The 21111-nt window shown below is 46.4% G+C and overlaps 2 protein-coding genes across 22 annotated transcripts in view; one reads left to right on the top strand and one right to left on the bottom strand.

Annotated features, from left to right (window-relative positions):
• Positions 1–21111, top strand: part of BMAL1 (basic helix-loop-helix ARNT like 1) — a 107087-nt gene that overhangs the window by 2831 nt on the left and 83145 nt on the right. Inside the window, exon 1 of one of the 21 annotated variants that reach the window (XM_081545095.1) lies at positions 17575–17786. The exons of the other annotated variants lie outside the window; for them this stretch is intronic. The gene's annotated coding sequence lies outside the window, so the exon portion shown is untranslated. Of the gene's footprint in view, positions 1–17574; positions 17787–21111 lie in introns of those variants that run through there. 21 annotated transcript variants of the gene reach the window in all.
• Positions 13395–20678, bottom strand: LOC145527333 (uncharacterized). Its single transcript, XM_081545150.1, has 4 exons — positions 20598–20678; positions 19142–19231; positions 14684–14740; positions 13395–14521 (listed from the first exon to the last, which is right to left on the bottom strand). The coding sequence occupies exons 2-4, from the start codon at positions 19168–19170 to the stop codon at positions 13804–13806; spliced, it is 804 nt and encodes a 267-aa protein (XP_081401276.1). The 5' UTR covers positions 19171–19231; positions 20598–20678; the 3' UTR covers positions 13395–13803.

Below are 21111 nucleotides of genomic sequence, written 5' to 3'. Positions count from 1 at the left end.
GGTAGCAAATGAAGGGAAATAATTGTTTACTTCCTTTTTAAACCTTGAGGTTTAATTGAAAGCCTGGGAATGCAGGCATGTCACCCTTCTCCACAGTCTTTTCTCTCCTCGTTGCCGCTTCATCATAACACTCAGACTTACTCCTAACATCCACCCTTTCTTCCTCCTCTCTCTCTAAACAAGACCTGCTCTGACTTAAGCCCCCTCAGCTTCTCTTCCTTTCTGCTCAAAATGTCTTGTCTCTTTCTCTCATCTTTCCTCCTCGCCTCTTAGTTTGGAAAAAGCAAGTGAATTTCTTTCCTGTTCCCTCTTGGAGCCTCTGGGCAGGAGCCTGGTCTCTGGTAGCAGGACCTAGGACTTGGGTTGGGTGGTGTGTCCTTGGACAAGTGCTGGACTCCTCTGACCACAGGCTCCGCCTCGGTGGTGTAGTGAAGGTGCCTGCCTGTTGGAGTTCCTAGATCAGGGGAGATGATACCTGTAAAATGCCTGGCACACAGGAAGCCCTCCCTCAGTGCCTGCTGTACTCCCTTCCCAGCACTGCCAGGGTCCTGTCACTAGAATTTCCTTCATGCTTCTTTCCCTCAGCGTCCTCACCAGCCCCAGAAAAGCCCTTGTCTTGACTGATGAAGGAAGGATGGAAGAGGAAGAAACAGGCCTACTGTGGGCCACTGTGCAGCAGGCAGCTTTCACATGTGTGCGCTTGTGCACCTGGGTCCCTCCGTCTCTCTCTCCCCTCCCTGCCCAGCAGCCTCTCCCAGGGCTGTGAACATTGAGCCCCTTGACTCTCATATCTGCTCCATCCATAGCTCCTGCCCTCTGGCTTCTCTCTCTACCATCCTTCTTATTTTTTCTCAAATATCTCCACAAACTTTTAAGTCTTGAATTCCAGGCGCCCATTCTTAGTCCTCAGTTGTTGATCTTGGCCCTTTTTCAGCTTTTACCCACTTGTCTTTTCTTCCTTCTTGAAATCCCCTTCCCCCTCAGCCTCTGGGTTTTCTTGGTTTTCTTCCTACACACCCTAGAGGTAGGTGTCTGTCCAGGTCTCTGTTCTTTACACTGTCCTTGTTGGCTTGGGTCCCATTTCTTGTCCTGATGTGTCTCTGCTGCTTTAGCTGCTAGCAGGTCCATCGTGGATATTAACTGCAGCCTGTTGCCAGCATTGGTGGCCTTGGTGTAACAGGTTACAAACAACTTGCAAACATGGTCTCATTCATCCTCAGGATATCTGTACCCCTTCACCATCAGGCTGTCCTGAAAGGGACTTTGGTTGGGTGGCTAAAAGTGCAGACTTTGGAGCGAGATTTTATATCCTCACTGGTTTTATGACTTGTAGTCAAGTTGCTTTGCTCTCTGTCTTGGTGTCCTGATCAATAAGATGGGAATTACTCTAGTCCTTGGGCTTTCCTGGTGGCTCAGTGGGTAGAGAGTCTGCCTGCAGTGCTGGAGACCCAGGTTCGATCTCTGGGTCAGGAAGATCCCCTGGAGAAGGAAATGGTCACCCACTCCAGTATTCCTGCCTGGAAAATCCCATGGACAGAGGAGCCTGGCAGTCCACGGGGTCGAAGAGAGTCGGGCACGACTGAGACTTCACTTTCACTTTCTAGTCCTTACCTCAGAGGGCAGAATGGATTCAATGAGTTAAAGAATGGAAAACACATAAAGCACTTCATGAATCATAGTAAGCATTCATGGATATTAGCTATCAGTTTTGCTGCTCCTTCTTCCCTTTCCATACCCAGCCCGCCTGGCTGTATGCACGAGACTGTCCGCTCCCTGGACCAGCCCTTGGCCTGTTCTGTGCCTCAACCTTCCCTCATCCAAATCCTACTCTTCTTTAAGCTCCAGCTCAAATGCTTAGTCCTCCTGGAGCTATTCTTCATTTTGCTTTTCTTCCTCTCTTGCTGGGCAGCAGTGTCTCCCCAGCCCTTGATCTAGCTAGCGCTAATTATTTTAGGTACTGCTGCATCCCATACTGTGTTGGGCTGTCTCTGGGAATATCTTACCTGCAGTTCCAGGCCAGTCACTTTTGGGGAGTTAATCTTGGTTTCCCCAAATCAGAGGCACAGGGAGCTTCAGGACATGTTTGTCCAATCCCAGTGAACGATCTTGAGGAGGAGGAGGAGATGGGGTGGGGTAGGCACTCAGGGACTATGCACAAGGAGGGAAGGAGGTACACCTGTGGAGAGGTGGGGTGTGAGATGAGGAAGTGAAACAGGGGCACGAGTGGATGTGGCCATGAGTAATTAAGTCCAAGTGGAAGGAAGTTGGGGACCTACAGTTGGGGAGATGAAATTGGATAAGCTTTAGTCGTCTTTGCTTCAAGAGAACGTGGAGTGCTGGCATATGATGGGAAATGATTTTTACATTAGTACATGCTGTCCTTTTAAATAGGATAAACTCATGTTTATCCAGCCTGGTTAAAGAAGGGGATGGATGGTCTGTCTAATTTAATATTCTGGTTAATACTCTACCCATTAGATTTTGTACATATGCTAAGTAAAACATTTACAAGTGTTTATGTGTTCAACTGCTGTTTGAAATGTGTGACCTGGGCAAATTAGTTAGCTTCTTTGAGTCTGATTTACCTCATTTGCAAAACAGAAATAATAATGATGATGGTAAAGGCAGCTAATGTTTATTGAACGTTCTCTGAGTGCCAGCAGATATGTTAGTCACCTTATGTTTATTAACTTGTTCAATCCTTGTAATAACCCCATGAGGTAGGTACAGCGATTATCCTTATTTTACAAGTGAGGTGGTTTTGTGAACTGCCCAGCTGGGATGGGGCCAGGCTGGGTTTGTGAGGGGGGTGGGGGAGGAGGGATGGAGTCTGCCCTCTAACCACAGTGGTGGATGCCTGCTGGGAGGAACCTCTGGATTCGATCAGTGTTGAGCCAAGTAGGCCCTTGGTGATTGGTAACCGGTCTTATTGTTGATGGGCTTTCTTGGTGGCTCAGATGGTAAAGAATCTGCTGGCAAGGTAGGAGACCTGGGTTTGATCCCTGGGTCGGGAAGATCCCCTAGAGGAGAGCATGGCAACCCACTCCCATATTCTTGCCTGGGAAATCCCATGGACAGAAGAGCCCGACAGGCTCCAGTCCGTGGGACTGTAAAGAGTCAAACATGACAGAGCAACTAACACTTTCACTTTGCGCTTTCACTTCGTGTTGACAAACGTGGTGTGTGCCTCCTCTTAAACAGGACTGAAATCCTCTGAGGTGGGGCACAAGGGGTCCACATTTGGATATTACCCAAGGGGCACTTGCAGGGGCTTGTGGGCATGCTCCTCACGTTCTGTTGTGCCTTTCTGTGTCTCCTGCTTCCCTCCTGCCTTTCTGTGGCATTGCCCTGACACGGGCCTCATGTGGTTCAGTCATCCCCTCCCCAGACAGCTTGTTCGAGATGAACAGAACTCATTACCCACTGCCCCCTGCCGTCACTGGGAGGAGAACTTTTATAAAGTCTCTCACCTTCCCCCCTCTCCCCAGCGCCTTACCCCAAAGACAGATGTCCACAGCCTTAATGTGTACATATATATAGATAGATTTCTTTAATGCCAGTTGTTCCCCGAATACATTTAGATAGTAAGGAAAATGTTGTTTTATGTCAAGAACCTGTTACATAAAAATGTGTTATATAATGTTCAAATATATACTGCACAGTGAAGTTAAATACTACTTTTTTCCCCAAAGAATAAAAAGACAGTAAACAGAGGCTTACTGAAGGTAATTAATCTCAGATGTGAAAGGCATGGAAAGACATGCCCTGCCCTCAGAGTTATCATTTTGAACCTCTGTTCCCCTTCTTGAATGCTCCATGTATAGACAGGACATTTGGGAACTTGACCTGAATCTGCCATGGAATGCTACTGGGAAATACTCTGGAAGTTGTGTATTTTTTTTTTTTAAACTGGGGAAGTGCTCCTTGCTCACTTATATCTCTCTCATGTCTAAGCAGAAGGGAGGGGCTCTTTTTGTCCCCCTCCTGTTCAGACCATCAAGGTCATCCTCTAACCAGTTTTCTGCTCTACCCTCTGCTTGCTTCAGTTCCTCCCACATGATGTATCCAATTTTGCCTTCCAAGAGCAGCCCTGCTGCCAGTGGCCCGTGGTTGACACCCCTGTGTCCCGTTCTCCAGGCTCTGCAGAGTCTGACCATGTTCCGCCTCACCAGCCCTGCCCACCACCTCCATCTCCGTTCCCACACCAAGCAGGGTGCCAGTTCAGTTCTGCTTGTCCCTGCCCAGGCCACCCACCCTGTGCCCTACTCTCTCCTGCTGTCTGTCTTCTCTCGGATTCTCCCTTGACTAGAGAGGCCTCTCTTCTCTACCCCAGCCTGCCTTGGCTCTCTTCTTTGTGAAGCCTCCTCTGATGATATTTGTCCCTTTTGCTCACTCTTTCTTTTTTACTTTTGATTGCCAGCCATTCATTCAGAAGCATTGGTACTACATAATTAGCATATTGATCATATCAATTTCAATTAGGATGGCCAGTGCTCTCATTTTTCAGTTGTTTCATGAATAATTATCTTGTCCTTACTTCCCCACCCTGCACCTATACTCACTCATTCAGTGACATTTCTTGGATGCCTACCATGTGCATAGCAGTGTTTCAGGCATGGGAGATACTGCAGTGAACAAAACAGAATACTAGAGAGGAGAAGGCAATGGCACCCCACTCCAGTACTCTTGCCTGGACAATCCCACGGACGGAGGAGCCTGGTAGGCTGCGGTCTGTGGGGTCGCTAAGAGTCGGACACGACTGAGTGTCTTCACTTTCACCTTTCACTTTCATGCATTGGAGAAGGAAATGGCAACCCACTCCGGTGTTCTTGCCTGGAGAATCCCAGGGACAGGGGACCCTGGTAGGCTGTGTCTGTGGAGTTGCACAGAGTTGGACACGACTGAAGTGACTTAGCAGCAGCAGCAGCAGGGGGAGGAGACAGATCTTAAATACCTAAGCATGGTACCTCCTTGTAGTGATAGATGCTGGGTAAGCAACCACAGAGAGTAAAACAGCAGTGATGATGAAGGAGGTTGCTGTAGCTATGTCCTTGGGTGAAGAGCTCAACTGAAGGAAGATATGGGTATCTCAAGAAGAGGGAACGACCAGTGCCAAGGCCCTGAGATTGGAAGCAGCTTGATTGTTTTTGAGGAAAGTACAGGCCAGTGAAACTGGATGATGAGTTCCTTGAGTATAGATGTTTTGTCCTCCCTCTAATCCTCAGCCCAGGCTTCCCTGGTGGTTCAATGGTAAAGAATCCGCCTGCCAATGCAGGAGGCGCAGGTTCAATCCCTGGGTTGGAAAGATCCCCTGGAGAAGAAAATGGCAGCCCACTCCAGTATTTTTGCCTGGAGAATCCCATAGACAGAAGAGCCTGGTGGGCTACAACCCATGGGGTAGCAAAGAGCTGGACACGACTTATCAACTAAACCACAACCACAACAGTCTTTAGCCCAGTGCTAAGAGGCCCTGTAAATACTTGCATTCAAAATTGCAGCATTTGCTCTTGGTTATACATTGTATAAATAGCAGTTGACCGTATCCTGTTCAGAGGCTTTTAATAAAACATTATATTGTGTGCATATAAACAAATTAAGGGTTTGAAGAGTTTTCTCATAAATATACTCTTAGCACTTATCACTGTTACTGTTTTAATTACATCTAGTGCAGAACTTCAGACTTGAGAGCTCTGTTTTACATGCATAGCCATCTTAAAAAAAGGTTTGGTTCCAAAAGTTCATTTGTAAGGCAGTTGATGGAAACTTGGGATAAATTTTTCTGCGGAAAAAAATGAACTAAATGGTGGTTTAGTTCCCAAGCAAGCCCACAAAAGCCTTTTAATGCTGATTCTATAATAACTGAAACCATACTATTTAGTGCTAAAGCATTATCAGCATTAATTAAGCCTTCCAAAAGCCAGACCCCTGTTTATATAGCATTAAAGGTCATTTACTCGTAGCATTCATGGGACTCATTGAACTCAGTCACTTTTCCTGCAATTTTTCTAGTCTGAAAAGCTTTATAAAAGGGATTTTTTTTTTTTTTTTAACTTTTGTGCCTTTAGGATTTCATTTCTTGTGTTATAAATAAGACAGTGGTGTGAAAAATGGGAAACCATGGGCTGGGAGAGACCTGGGCTCCAGTCTCGGCCCAACAACTGGCTTCTTGATAAAGTTACCCTCAGTGAACTTTGATTTCTTAGGTCTTTGTTGGCTATAAAATCCTGTTTTCTCAGTGTAACAGGAAAACATACATACACTGCATTGTTCACACCTGCCCTCCAATAGCGACCTCCAGTTTCTTACTGAAGAATCAGGTGGCACAGGACAAAAAAATGAGGAACTCAGTAAGTTCCCATGCAGGTGGCATAGGACAAAAAAATGAGGAGCTCAGTAAGTTCCCATGCGTAGTGCTCAACAGTTAATGCCTTCAGTATGAACCTTGACTTTGATCTGCTATCTCTCTTGACCAGTTGAAAGAAATTCTGTCCTAGAACTTTCGGTCCAGATAAGATTCCTGTGTTCCTGGTCAACTTATCTTCCCTATAATTATGTAAATCGTTTTTTCGTTTTAACTCTTAGGGATAAAAATGGTGACTCTGGTTTGTTGCTTTTGAAATAGACTTACAAGTGCCCTTAGGGAATGGAACGGGTTTGCAGGAGAGAGCAGAGCTGAAGGAGTGTGGGATCAAAAACAATTTTAAATGTTAAATGCAAAGCTATTTTCAGTATCTTGCTGGAAGAAAAAAAATGTTTTTTCAAGGCTTTAGATGATAGAAGAGGTTTCTGCTCTGAAGGAGAAGAGCCTCAGGTTTTACCGTGGTGAAAACTACCCAGTTCTTTACCTACCACCCCTCCCTTCCGCCTCTCCCACCTCTGTCTTGTCTTTGCCTCAAGAGCGATATTTGCTATTTGAGAGGTTTGATATTTAAGCAAATGCTAGTCTCAGGGCTCAACTGGGACCTAGGGTATTAGAGGCTTAGAGTTCAGCTATCTTAGGGTGCAGAGTGCTATATGATGAACTTCCCCAGGAGATTCTGGAACGAGGGGAGCCTCACTGACAGTGACAGTGCACTTTCAGCACTGCCTCTGCTTGGTTACTTGTGAATGGTATGTGCCATTTTTTTCTTTTTCCCTTGCTTGAAGGCATAGCAAGAGGAGTTGATGCAAGAAATTGTTGCTCTGTGGATTTCACTTAGGAGCTAGAGGGTAGTGTTATACCCAGCCTTCCTCCTTGAATCCTGGAATGCTGGCAGGAATTTTGTCTGTTTTGTTCTCTGCTGTATCCCCAGCCTCTAAGAAAGCGTCTGCACAGAGTAACCACTCGATAAATAGCTGCTGATTGAGTGAGTTCAGCTTGGGAAAACCTCAGCTTTCCCACCTTGTCTGATAGTATAGGCTCATGTGCTTGGTCTTGCGAGGTACTTTGGATTTTATATTTCCCTTTCCTTTTGCCATCTGTATTTTTCTTATTCTTCAGGTGGCCAGATATCAGTATCTTTTATTGATGATCAGGACTTACCTGGCCGTGGTTGTCCCTGCCCTGCTGATGTTCATCTTTATGTTATCTTTAATTGGCTCCAAAGTACAGCAAATCAATAGCTGAGCCACATCAACTAAAGAAAACTTCCTGTGTATTCTTTGGGTTTAGTACTATGCATTTCTTTATTCAGTTGACAAATATCTGAAGGGCCATATACCAGGCACGATGTTAGACCCAGAGGAAGAACAGAAATAGTTATGGCCAAGGAGCCTGCAGTTTTATCTGCATATAGAGGATAACTCCCACTCCAGTGCTCTTGCCTGGAAAATCCCATGGATGGAGGAGCCTGGTAGGCTGCAGTCCTTGGGGTCGCGAAGAGTTGAACATGACTGAGCGACTTCACTTTCACTTTTCACTTTCATGCATTGGAGAAGGAAATGGCAACCCACTCCAGTGTTCTTGCCTGGAGAATCCCAGGGACGGCGGAGCCTGGTGGGCTGCCGTCTATGGAGTCGCACAGAGTTGGACACGACTGAAGCGACTTAGCAGCAGCAGCAGCATAGAGAATAACCCAAGGCCACATACAATGCCAATAAAGTGGTCTAGATGATCTATAATTGCCTCAGGATTTCACAGACTAGAGAGCTCTTTTTGAGTTGCTGTGGTAGGGAGGAAGCTTCGTGGAAATGATCAAATCCAGACTTTTAAGGATGTGTAGAATTGAGATTCACAGAAAAGCATAGCACGAAAGTGTTTCCAGGGAGTAGGTAGGTGGGAACATAGCATAATCAAAAGCATCGAGGTAGGGATGACCAGTTTGTATTCAGTGGAATGGAGGGTTTTTCATTTCAGATGATAATATTACTAACATATCGAGAGTTCTTATGATGTCCTTCGTACTTCATATATATTATCTTATCTAATGCCTACAAAAGCCCATGAAGGAGATACTATTATTAGCATCATTTCAGAGATGAGGAAATTGAGGCACAGAGTGATCTAGTAACCGTCCTAAGGTCACATAGCTAAGAAGCAGCAGATCCAGGATTAAAAACTAGGCCGTGGAGACTCTTGACTAGTGGAAGCCGCTGTCTCCCACCATCCTCCAGATGCAGGATTTGGGTTTGGTTGGGAGTTTTAGAGTCACGAGCTGTAAGTGGACAAGACTCTAGTCTACTCCTTTATTTTATAGAAGAAGAAACTCAGCAAGCTCAAATGGCAAGTCACCGTTTACCTAGTGAGGCAGAGACTGGTGGAGGACCAGTGAGGTGGTTTCATTATGATTATGGTTTTCAGTGATGTGAAATCATTCTTCTCAGGTGGCGCTATGGTAAAAAAACCCACCTGCCAAAGCAGGAGATGTAAGAGATGTTGGTTTGATCCCTGGGTTGGGAAGATTCCCTGGAGGAGGAAATGGCAACCCACTCCAGTATTCTTGCCTGGAGAATCCCATGGACAGAAGCATCTGGTGGGCTACAGTCCATAGGATCGCAAAGCATCGGACACGACTGAAGCAACTGACACATAAAGCATTAGTCCAGTGTGAGTGTTCCAGCTGGATTGGAGCAGAGGGACTGACTGCAGCAGGGACAGGCTAGGAGGCTGCTAGCTGAATCCAGACAGAGATTCAGCTGAGTGGAGCCAGAACTGGGAATTAATTGTCAATTATGTTAATCGGCATGGCTGTTTTCAGCCACCCTTTAGAATTTAGAGTGTGGGGAACATCTGCCTGTGTGAGTGGCTTTCAAGTATGTGAATCTGCAGTGTACTGTGACCGAGACACCTTGGTTAATGACTTCTCGAGAAGCAAAGCACCATTATGGAAGTCAAATGTTTAAAAACAAATACCCACATTTGCCAGGAAGGTTCCCTGATTAGAAATGGGATAACCTGCATTCTACACTGCTTCCAATACCTAAGCATCAGGTTGTTGTTATTTAGTCACTAAGTTGTGTCCAACTCTTTTGCGACCCCATGGACTATAGCTCTCCAGGCTGCTCTGTCCATGGGATTTCGCAGGCAAGAATACTGCAGAGAGTTGTCATTTCCTTCTTTGAGGGATCTTCCTGACCCAGGGATCAAACCTGCATCTCCTGCATTGGCAGGAGGGTTCTTTACCCCTGAGCCACCAGGGAAGCACCGGAAGCATAAGCCAGAAACTTAATCTCTCTAGCTGTGGCTGATTCCTTATCTGTGGAACAGGTATAACAATTCTTATCCAGCCCCTTACAGTGTGGTTCTAATGCTGGAGTAAGATAAGAGCAAGAGTTTTGAAAGCTGTAAACTTGCTCCCTGGTTGTAGGGAGCAGAAGTTGTGGTTTTAATAGTGAAGATGTACTAGCCTTTCAGGCAGAGCCTGGAGGGCACAGAAGTTTCCTGCCTCCAGGGTGTGTTTAGGGATGTGGCGCTGTCCACCAGATGGGTGCTGACTAGCCTCACTTTGCTGGGTAGGGCTATATTTTAAAGATAACGGTATATTTGACCCTCAGAGATAGGGGAACCAGCCTGGGCGTAGATAGAGAAAAGTTAAACCAGACATGCTAGTTAATCTGTACTCCTCTGTGCACACCATTCAGGTTAGTGATGGGCTGCTGTGAACTGGAAAAACCAGTGTCAGGATCCAGCCAGCTGGCCAGTTGGGCATTCTTAGATATTTCACCTGTCCTGTGGCAACAGGCAGAAATCCAGAAGAACCTTGATTACTTTGGAAAATTAGTGAGTGAGCCAGCATGCTACCCTGATAATATTTGGTTACAAAGCTTGTGGCAGAGTCTTGACATGGAGGATTGGAGATGTGCCGAATCTTAATTTTTGTTAGTATTGCATGATGCATTTATTATTCATAATAATAATTATAGCAGTACTTAACCTCTGAGTATTTACCATCTGCCGAGAACTACGCCAAGGGCTCACAGGACTTTTCTCATTTTATACTCACAATAGCCCTGTCAGGTGGATTCCCACTTTCTAGTTAGGGAGACTGAGATCCAGTGCCTCTGATGGTCCAGTGAGTGGAAAAGCCAAGATTCAAACGCAGCACAGTCTCCCTCTTACCTGCTGCAATCTTCTTCCTCCCTTTTCCTGGGACCCTAAAATGCTTCCTGAATCTGGTTTTGAGGTTTCTGACAGCGCAGTGGGTCTTTGGAAGGCATTTTTGGTTGATAGTGACGTTGGCTCACCACGGCTCTCCCTCCTTCACAGCCCATGGCTGGCATCTGGCAGCTCTTGCCGACTGCCCTGTGGCTCGTGAGCAAAGGATGCTAAAGATGAATGTGGCGGATTGACTCACTGTTGCTGGCTAGTGCCAGTGGCGGGGGGTGGTTTGGGGGAAGAGAAGAATGATGAAACAGTTGCTCTGGGTCAGTTTCTCCGAAAGTGACAGAGTGGTTGGTAGTCTGCTCCATTTTCATGTTGATGCTCGTCAAGATCTCCTTACGAAAGCCTGTCTTGAAGTCATGGTCCTGATAACAATGCCATCCACCTCTCATGTGTGATTTACAAAGCAATTTTTACCTCTGTTGTCTTGTCTAGTCTTTACCACAACCTTATAAGGAGAAGTGTTACAAAGTCTCATTTTGCATGCTAAAAATATATAAAGAACTTAAACTACTGTCCAGGGTCCCGAAGCTAGTCAGTGGCAGAGTCAGACTTAAACACCACTTTTCTGACAACTTCTACTCTCTTCCCAAGTTCCTCTTCACTTACTCTGTTGAAGACATTCTTAAATGTTCTGATTTACTATATTCAGAGGTCAGCAGGAGTTATTAGGGTGAAGTATGTTGTGTTGCACCCTATGCTATTACTGAATCCAAATAAATAGACAGTTGTGTGATTGGTTGTTGTGTTCGGTTTAATTGATTTGCACCTACTCAATGGTACGGAACACACATACATCTTCTGTGGTGTATTATTGGACCATCAGCTCTTCTAGCTTTAGAAGTCTCAAGGCTTTAAGAGATGGTAAAACATGGAGTTTACGTAATTTCTTTACAAAGTTGACCATCGAGTTCTTGGTTGGGAACACATGCTCTCATTATCACATTGTTTCCATGGAGAAATGAGTCTTGATTCACGTGATCTCAGCTCTCTGTGCCTTTTCTAGGAATGGAGTGAACTGCTTTAGGAGAGAGGACTGGTTGTGTTATCACTTAGAGTTCTTTCCCCTCCTGTTACTACAGGAGGCAGGTTTGTTTTTCTGGGCCCTCTCAATTTTCCTGTGACCTGAACATAAGTCATCTTTGAGATGATTTCATTTGAGGTAATTTCATTTTTGAAAGGTTTTCCATGAAACAAACCTGAATGCAATACTTACCTACACAGTTTTGAACATCCCCTTTAAAGTATTTCATCAGAGACAAGGGGCTTTGCCAAGAGAATGCAGAACTGATTTCACTCAAGCTTTTTGTATCGATTGGGACACAGAGCACATTCCTGTCTTAGGGAGAGCCACAGACACATTGGCTGAATTTGGGTGGAAGCTGACTTCTTTCTCATATACCAGTTTAGAGTAGATAGTGATATAGTCCTACTGTCTTCAGTGTGTGCCTTCCACTTGGTGGCTGAAGGTGGAAGCCTCACTTTTTACCATCTCCCAGGGGAAAAGGATCAAGGAGTCATACATGCAGTCATCTTAAGGGCAAGACCGGGAAGTCGCACATTCTTTTATCCCAGTGGCCAGAACTTAGTCATATGGCTACATTTACCTGCAAAGGAAGCTGAGAAAGCTCTTAGGAGTACAGCAAAATCTACTTTTCGGGTGGAAAGGAGACTGAACAATGGAGGAGGCTAGCAGTGTGCTACACTGTGGGAAAGAGTGAGTGGGGTCTGCAGCTCTTACCAGGAAAACTGGAAAGGTACCCGAGTCTAGAGTCAGAATCTAAGAATACTCCCAGAAACCAGGATACACACAGCCATTTAGTGATCAGGGGAACTCATTGCTCAGAAACTGGGCAGCCAGGTAAAACCCAGGTGCTGGAGGGAATATGAGTAATTTAGAAGACTTCAGTGACAGTAAGGAAATTCACCAGCAGAAAGAGCCCTGGATGAGGAGTCAAAAACCCTGGATTTGAGTCTAGCTCTTGCATGTCATAACCTGGGATAAAATAATCCAATGCGTGTTCACTTTATCTGTCTAGAATATGGGAATAGTGGGGTGACCTTACTGTCTCCCAGGCTTAGTGTGAGGATGATGGATGCGGAAGTGCTCTGCAAACTGCAGCTCCATGCCAGTGGGCACAGCATCTGTGTTATTCACCTTTGTGTCCCTAGCACCCAGCCCAGTGCCTGGCATGGACACATTTGTTCAATGAGGTGTGAACTATTATGAGAGGTGAAAAAAAAATGCATTGTGCTACAGAGCTCCTGAGTTTGGATGGTCTTCTCTGCTAGGTGGAACATTTCTTCTACTCTCCACTGGCCAAGACCTTGGACCTACATGTAAAACCAGGTGCCTCACCAGGATGCAGGCAGATAGTAGGACAGCTCCCAACAGGGTAGCATGTGACACATAGTATGTCCTTTGCAGGGCAATTTGTTTACTCCACAGTTTAGGTTACAGAATACAGCAAAACTGAAGATAAGATTTCATTTGGATGTCACGGTCCATGCATGTGAACTGATCATTTTTAAATGGTTTAGTTCACCTGCAGGTTGGAAGATAAAACTTCACCAACACCACTAAAACTTGATTTTTTGCTTCACAATAATAAGACCCAGTTATAAACTTCTTCTGTTGATTTGAAAACATGTGTGGCTTTAAAAAAAAAATTTCTTGAAAATATGGTGTAGGTACGAGGATATAAAAATGAATTTAATGTTTCTATCTTATGGGCCATTTTTATCTTAACAATCGTGATTTTTTTTTTCCTTTGCTAATAAGGAAATAGGGGCTCAATAAAATAATCAGTTTTGCTTTTTTTTTTAACTTCACAAATGAATAACTTTTATTCATTGTGTTATTTAATTTGTATATTCACTAAGGGTGAACTTCTTTCTTGGAACCCAATGAAGTATTTTTAACGAACTCTACTGGCAAAAGTCAGAAATTGAAATTGTATTCACAGTATGCCCTCAACTGTGTTAAAATTTCATTCATAGAAGGAGGGAAATATACCAGAGTGTTAACAGTGGCTCTCATCTTGTGGAATTAGAGGTAATTTTTATTCGCATCATCTTCTCTGCAGTTTCCTATTTTTCAACAATGAGCATGTATTACTTTTATAGTCATAAAGGGCCAGTTAAAAATTAGTCCCACAAATTAATACTCTCCAGCCAAATCAAATTAACGCAGACCTATCCAGCTTATTCTCTGACTGACGCATTTAGGAACTTGTTATAAAGAGTGTGTTTTCCTTCTGGAAATTAACGTACAAAGCTAAGTGTTTATAATGTGTTAGGCAAGATGTCCTGAGTAATGCTCTTCCTTGAATTAGCTGGCCTTTACTACAGTCACCTAAGGAGATGAATTCTGCAGCTCTCCCATTCCCTGTGTGACTGTTTGTTTGTTTTTCCTGTCCTATACTCCTGTGTGCCTCAGCGACCTCTGAGGCTGTTACTCTGGAATTGAGCAACCCTGTCCTGTGTTCTCTCAGGACTCTTCTGTTTCTAGTGTCCTCTCCATCTGCTCGTGATTTTGTAGATTTGGTTGTGGCTTCTTTCCACCAACATTTTAAAAGAGTGATTGTTACCCTTTTTCCTGGAGCGGCTTCCCCTTTCTCCTTGTGGCTCAGGTGCATGGTCTGAGCCGTGCTCCTCGAGTGCAGTGGGGAGGACGAGTCGGGACTGCCAGGGCGGAGTCGGGGCCCTGAGCTGGCTGAGAGCTTTGGGGGAGGCACTAAGTGATCCATGCAGCACTTAGCCCACTCCTGGCAGGACAGGTTCCGCCACAGCTTTTCGAGATGAGTGCTTGGTGTTTGAAGCCAGGCAGTCCCCAAGCCGTGCATTCGTTTGCTATGGTCCTGCAGTGTGGCAGCCACTGCTGTAGATGCTGGCTGGGGGCACAGTGATGAGCAAGGCAGACCTGGCCTCTGCTCCCGGAAGCTTTCATTTGGGTGGGAGAAACAGTTGACAGAGAAATAAGTGATAAAAATAATTACACATTGTAAGAACGGCCCCAGAGGTGCCCCTATTTATAGTAGAGCAGGAGGGTCCGGTGTTGGGATGCTTCCAATGCCTGCCTCTTTCTACATCCTCGGTACTTACTGGTGCAGAAGGAGGAGATGACTGAGACCTCTGAGCTGCTTCTCCCATTCTGTCAGTCTGGGCCAGCAGAGTCCACAGGTGGAGAAAGCAAAAGTTGAAGGCATGAACTAGGGGCTGGCTCTTTTGGCCCCTCCCCTTTCCTATGTCTGGATTACCCAAGTGCGTGTCCATCCTTTCTGAACAGTGATGAGCCAGTTTACACACAGGAATCTAGATTTATGCATGCCCGAACTTTTGTCTAAAGACAAGCTTGCATTTTCTCCATAATTCTCAACTTTGAATGAGGACCAGCTTCTCATTGTCCCTTGAGTGGGACATTGAGCTGTTACCTTCAGGAAACTAGTTTCAATTAACTTCACTGGGTTTCCCCATCATCCAGCCACCCCCAGTCCTTTTGCTCATGGCTGAGTCTGACCTTTGCATGTATTTGGAAGAATTCACTGAGCCGTTGTTGCCCTTTCCGAAACTCTTGATGACCAGCTCTCACAGGATCTTTCCGCCTCACTACACGCTTGGTTTTGGACTGCCCAGAAATGCTTGGAGTTGGGCAAGTGAAAGCAGTTTTCCTGAACATCCTCGTTGAGTCGTCTTTTATATTTGATTCCTCTGTCAGGGTTGGACTCAGCCATTCGTCCTGCTCTTTGTGTCCCCTCCTTTTGAAAACCAGGACACACAGGTCCCTCACCCCCGTGGAGACTCAACCTCGTTCCTCTGCAGACGTTAGGACTGCTTTTCTGACCCTACTTCTCCCATCTTCCTGCACAAAGAACAAAGCCTTTGAAGCTTTTCTCGGACCTGTTTGATGCAGTACAGAAAACCAGGAGGTTATCTGCCTTCTGAAGGGGTCTGGGGACTTACTTGGCTTCCAGTGCACCCCCCACCCTCTCCCACCCACAGTGGTGCCGTTTAACCAGAGAAACAAGTCATTCATGCAGTAATCAGCTAACACTCCTACCAGGGCCTCCTTGCGAGGCTCTTTGTTGCTAAATACAGTTTTCCTGGGTGGGTGAGTGGGGGAGAGCTTGTTACTATTCTCATTCTTTTGGTGTTGTTACCATTCCTTTAAAAATAGACCTACATGCATGCATGTGTGTATGTTTATGTATCTCCTTCTACTCATCACAAAGGGCTTTGCAGTGAGTTGAGCCTCAGGAGGCCTGGCTGGCTCACATTTTGTAAAGTTTTGTTTAAGCCTTAGCTTCATAGTTTTCCCTAGTTTCTGAGACAACCTTGGATCCATTGTATTAGGGCTCCAGGAAAGAATACAGCCATTGGCTCCACTCGTTGAGTTCACAGTCTCGGGGAGGAAAGCTTTTCACTGCCTGCCTTGTGTCTGCGGCTCTGTCCTGTTCACACAGCTCTTAGACATCATTCACATGAAGAATGTTGTCCAGAGCACTGGGGACTCAGGGACAAGGCACCTCTTACAGTCTTTCCAGACCGGGCATATCTGCAGACCTCCTTCTCCTTGGCCACAGCGTGGTAAAGTGCCTCCAGTTTGCTCTGAAGTAAGCAGTTTTATTTTAAACAGTTGAATCTCAAAGCTGCCCCCAGGTGGTGTGAATGGCTGCCATCTCCTCTTGCATTTTGATGAGTTAATAGGGTCTCACTGGCCACACCTGCTGAAGAGGGAGGAGGAAGGGGTCCTCCCCCTTCCAGGGCCAGGCCTGGATGAGCCTGCAGGGATGAGGGAGTCATGCCTACACTCGACATCAGCTGAGGGTCTACTAGTTGCCTGGCACAATGGGAAGCTGCTGGAGTGCTGAGAGCAAGAAACTAGGATCTAATCTCTGTTGTTCAAGGACTCCTCTGATTGCCTGTAGACTGAGGTAGGGATGACAGGCATGGAGAGGGAGATGAGCTGGGAGGTGGTGGTTCTGGTCCAGACAGCGGTGCTGGCTTGGACACTGCTGGTAGGCAGCCGTGTGGGAGTGGCCAGGGCCAGACGGGCCTCACTGGCTGCCCTGGCTATTTGCCCCCATGCTTCAGCCCTGCCTCAACCTTCCCTGGACCATGAGCCTGCCCTTCCCCAAGTATGCCAGCCCTGCTAGTCTCCTGTTCCATGGCTGATGCTGTTCACTCCCCCTGGAATGTTCTCATCCCCCGCTTCCCACTCCTGGCCAGTCTGCCACTGCCGAGGCCAGAACCTTGGGCTAGTGACCAGATCTCTCTGGAGCCTAATCTCTTCATCTGTGAAAGAGTAAGCATTGTATCGGCCTCACGGGACTGGGAGGATGTGAGATACAGAGTTGAGTGTGATTATTACAAGTAGCCTCCCGAGCAGTCTCCTGCTTCCAGCCTGCCTCCTGACTGTACTCTCAGTCCACGATCCCATGAAGAGGAGATCAGCTCAGGTCATGCCTCAGGCTCAGAACCCTCTTGACAGCAGCTTCCTGTCTCATTCAGAGGAAAAGCCTTCTCCTGGCCCACAGGGCTTCCTGGTGCTTCTCTGAGCTCATCTCCCACCCCAGGGCCTGGTGAGGGTTTGAGCAGACTGGGTTCTGCCTGGCGCACCGTGGTGCATGCGAATTGCGCCTTCTTGAGTCGTGCAGTGCATATGTGCAGCTGTCCGCCTGCCCCTCACTCGCTTCTCTTCAGCCACGCTGGAGCCCTTGCTGTCCTTCAGACACACCAAACTTGCTTCCTGTCCAAGCTCTTGCCAATGAGCGCCCCGTGCCCTGAATGCTCTTCCCCAGATACCTCTATGGCCATTCATTCAGTTTCTCCAGGTCTTTTCTCTAATGTCACCCTGTGTAGAGTCGTACCACCCAGCCCACTGCTCCACCCCCATGTTTCCCTTTGCCCTTTTTTGTTTTATTTTTCCTCTTAGCTCTTATCACCATCTAACATATAATACATTTTACTTATCTGGTTTATTGTCTGTCTTTTTTCAACAGGATCTAGGTTCTGAGGGCCGCAACTTGTGTTTATTTTGTGTTTATCTGAAGTGCCTACATTAGAGCCTAACGGGTAGTCCGGTCCCTAATGAATGAGTGGATAAGTTTGCGACAGAGCAAGTGAAGTGTCTGGCGCAGTGCTCAGCTTACAATCAGCACCCAGTACATGGGGATGGCTGTCGTGTTTCTTGTTGATTACCCCTCAGGTACCAGCTCACATTCGGCTTTCTCTGAGCCTTCCCCACCCCTTTCTCAGCTGAACTGAATCCTTGCTGCCTCTCTTCCTTGCTTTTCTTCTCTCTGTGCCTTCTCTCTCTGGGTGGCTTTTGTCATGTTGCATTAGTGAGGCTTATCTCACTTCTTTCCTTGTTTGACTTTGAATTGCTGCAACTGCTGGTGTGTCTGAATTTGTGTCTTTGTGCCCTTTGCCTGCCATTTGGCACAGAATAGGAGCCCAGGAAGTGCTTACTGCAAGTGGGATGCTCTTGAATATGCCAGGATCCTTACCAGCTGTCCTGGCTCCAGCATCACTGCCTAACGTTTGCATCCGTTCCCAAGGGGAGGGAGGTCAAGGGAGGGTTTGACAACTGCTTAAATGATGGACTCTGATGGTGTGTTTCAAGTGGATTTGGGGAGAGAAGGCCCTCCTGTGCATAGTCCTTTGGATGATGGTGTCAGGATGAGCTGTTTGTTCCATATTTGAGAGCCTGGCTCTTTGGCTACTTAGACCCCAAAGGGTTGGGTTCTTTCTGTGGAGATCAGTGTGTTTGGAAGAAAAAAATGAGAGAAAGCTTGAGCTGGCACTTAGGGGTATTGGGGTGATGAGGGGAACATGCCTTCTGGAGGTGGTATAAGGAATGAGTCCCTGCTTAACCTGGGGAAGGGGGTGGGTGCCTTAGGAGGCCTGGTCAGGTAGGTGGTTTGGGTTCCATGAGGGAGACCTTACATGCCAGGCAGGGAGTTTGGTCTCTCATATTGGCAGGAGATGTTTGGATTGGGGATTCTAGTGGAGGTAGGGGTAAGAGTCAAAGGGGATGGGAGCTGTGGGGAGGAGCTCTGGAGTCTTTTTCTCCGGTCCAGAAATGGTCCTGTGGGACCTACAGGTGGCACAGCAGTGCTGGAGGTCATGGCATCAGGGACACCCACAGGGCGATGAGCTTCAGCTGAGCCAACAACGTGCAGGAGGCTGAGGGGTTAGAGGCAGCGATTCGGCATGGGCTGGGGTACAGGAGCGGGCAAACCAATAGTCTCAATTAACAGGGCCAGAGGGGCTGGTGGTAGGAAGATGAGAAGCCTGGGCACAGGGCAGGGGCCTGCAAAGGAGTAGAGAATGGAAGATGGGAAAGGTGCCCAAAGCCAAGGTCACTTCAGGAGTTCCATCCCAAAGCAGGCAAGGGGAATGGGAACCCTTCCATTGCAGAATGAGTCAATCCCTGCATGAGAGAACAACTTTCAAACCTTGGCCTTTCCACAGTGTGGCCTCTGGAGGCCTCTTCATGTCCTTCTTTGGGGGCTATTGTTGGTGTTCTGGGGTCTTCCTGCCCTGATCTTGTTGGCTCACCTGGTCATAATCCACTGCTTCTCTGTCATCGTGCAGGGCCAGTTGATCTGACTTGTCAGTTGTCTGGCACCAAGTTGCTCTGTGGAAGAGCTGTAAACCCAGAGACAGGCAAGCTTAGATTCAAGTGTCAGCTCAGCCCCTAACTCTCTGTGTGGCTTTGGCTAAGATACTTGTTCTCAGGGGGCTCAATTTCTTTATCTGCCAGGCTATCAGCAAACAAGCTAAATCCCTGGGTTCTAGGCTAGAACCCCTTAAATCCCTCCTGCCTTGGGGCAGGATTAGCCTCACAGGATTGGGAAGGGCTGAGCCTTCTGGTGGGAGCCCCTTGGAAAGGCCAAGTCTTGACTTTAAGTGTCTTAGGGCTTTGAAAGTTGTTTTCTCACCCAGGGATTGATTCATTCTGAAATGGAAGGGTCCCCGTTCCCATTCCCCTTGCCTGCTTTGGGATGGAATCCTGAAATGACTTTGGCTTTGGGGCACCTTTCCCATCTTCTGTTCTCTACTCCTTAGCAGGGACCCTGCCCATGCCTTCCTACCACCACCCTCTGGCCCTATTAACAAAGATTTTTCTCTTAGCCTTCCCTTTAACTTTCCTTGCTTCTGACTTCAAACTCTGGGCCTCATCTGCCCAGCTGGGGCAACCTTAGTGGCATGAACACACATCCTACACTTAGCATCCCATTTCCTCTTAAGACAATACCTTCAGCCTTTTTCCACATGGCTCCCTCATTCCAACATGCTTCTTTAAGATGGCTACGTAATATTCTATCAAGGGAATGCCTTCATTAAGCCATGAGCTTGTTATGGGGCATTTTGATTACTTCTAATTTTTGCTCTTTCATCTAATGCTACATTAAGCCATCTTTGTGTATTACAGAATCATTTCATTAGGTTGGCATTTATCTAGCTAATGGCAATGGCCCAAAATTAGATAAAGAATCAGATTTTTTTTTTTCCCAAGAAGAATATCCTGAGGATATATTCAAATTTTACTTTAAAAGCTAGGAAGGTCTTTGTCATGTTTTCCATGATTGAAGAAGCAGGGTAACAGTAATGTGAAATTAGACATAGGGAAAATGCTGTGTATTTACAAGTAATACATGGCTTGTTTATTCTTAAGGGTGGAGTTGAGCCCCATACATCCTCTTAAGGAGTAATCTGCCTGTGGAAAATTGAGGAATTATGTGTCCGTGTATCTTTGGCATTTTGTTTAAAACAATAACAAAATAAACAATGATTTCTTCTTGAAGATGTTTTAGAGAAATAGCCTAAAACAAGAAAAAGTAAATAGGATTTTTGAGGGAGAAACCATGTCTCCCTAAGACAGAGTGAGCCTGTCAGGGAGAGAAGTCTTTTTTGCAGTGGAAGCAGATTGCCAGCTTCCTGAAAAGGTTTTGGCTCTTTGTTGGCCATTAGTAAATGGCTAGAATGAAACAGAGAAACAGATGTCACTCACTTGGTCCCTCCTATTCTTTTTGACTTGACATCTGTATTGGGGTGATGGGGAAGGCTTCCTCTGTCCTGCTGATCTGTTGTTGATTTGGTTTCTGTTGATTGTTATGTAGACCCAGGCTCCAGGCTTTGCATTTCAACATAATCCAGCAAATGTTGACTGAGTCTTTACAATGAATAAAGTTACAGGGGGATAGAAACTTGGGAAGAAAAAAACCCAACACACCCCTGTTTCTGAGGAGCTTATGAACTAGGAGTGGGAAGGTAAGACAAGTCTAAAATTAATGACTGTTGAGACTTCCCTGGTGGTCCAGTTGTTAAGAATCCACCTGCTGATGCAGGGGACACAGGTTCGATCCCTGGCTGGGGAAGATCCCACATGCCTCAGGGCAACTAAGCCCATGCGCCACAACTGCTGCTCTAGCGCCCATGCTTTGCAACTGGAAAAGCCACCGCAATGAGAAGGCTGCTCACTGCAACTAGAGAGTAGTAGCCCCCTCTTGCCACAACTGGAGAAA

The sequence above is a fragment of the Giraffa tippelskirchi genome, chromosome 11 (genome assembly GCF_054371585.1).
Source record: "Giraffa tippelskirchi isolate mGirTip1 chromosome 11, T2T-mGirTip1v1.2.pri, whole genome shotgun sequence".
NCBI lineage: Eukaryota > Metazoa > Chordata > Mammalia > Artiodactyla > Giraffidae > Giraffa > Giraffa tippelskirchi.
The sequence above is the reverse complement of the archived record's forward strand: the minus strand, read 5'-3'. Positions and strand labels throughout refer to the sequence as shown.

What these genes read in the sequence shown, in the direction of transcription:
- LOC145527333 (XM_081545150.1), bottom strand. Translation starts at nt 19,170, where the DNA reads ATGACAGAGAAGCAGTGGATTATGACCAG. An exon ending in AAGCAGTGGATTATGACCAG is followed by an intron (nt 14,741 to 19,141) that starts GTGAGCCAACAA and finishes CTGCTGGCCCAG; the next exon opens with ACTGACAGAATGGGAGAAGC. An exon ending in CATCTCCTCCTTCTGCACCA is followed by an intron (nt 14,522 to 14,683) that starts GTAAGTACCGAG and finishes CCCAAATGAAAG; the next exon opens with CTTCCGGGAGCAGAGGCCAG.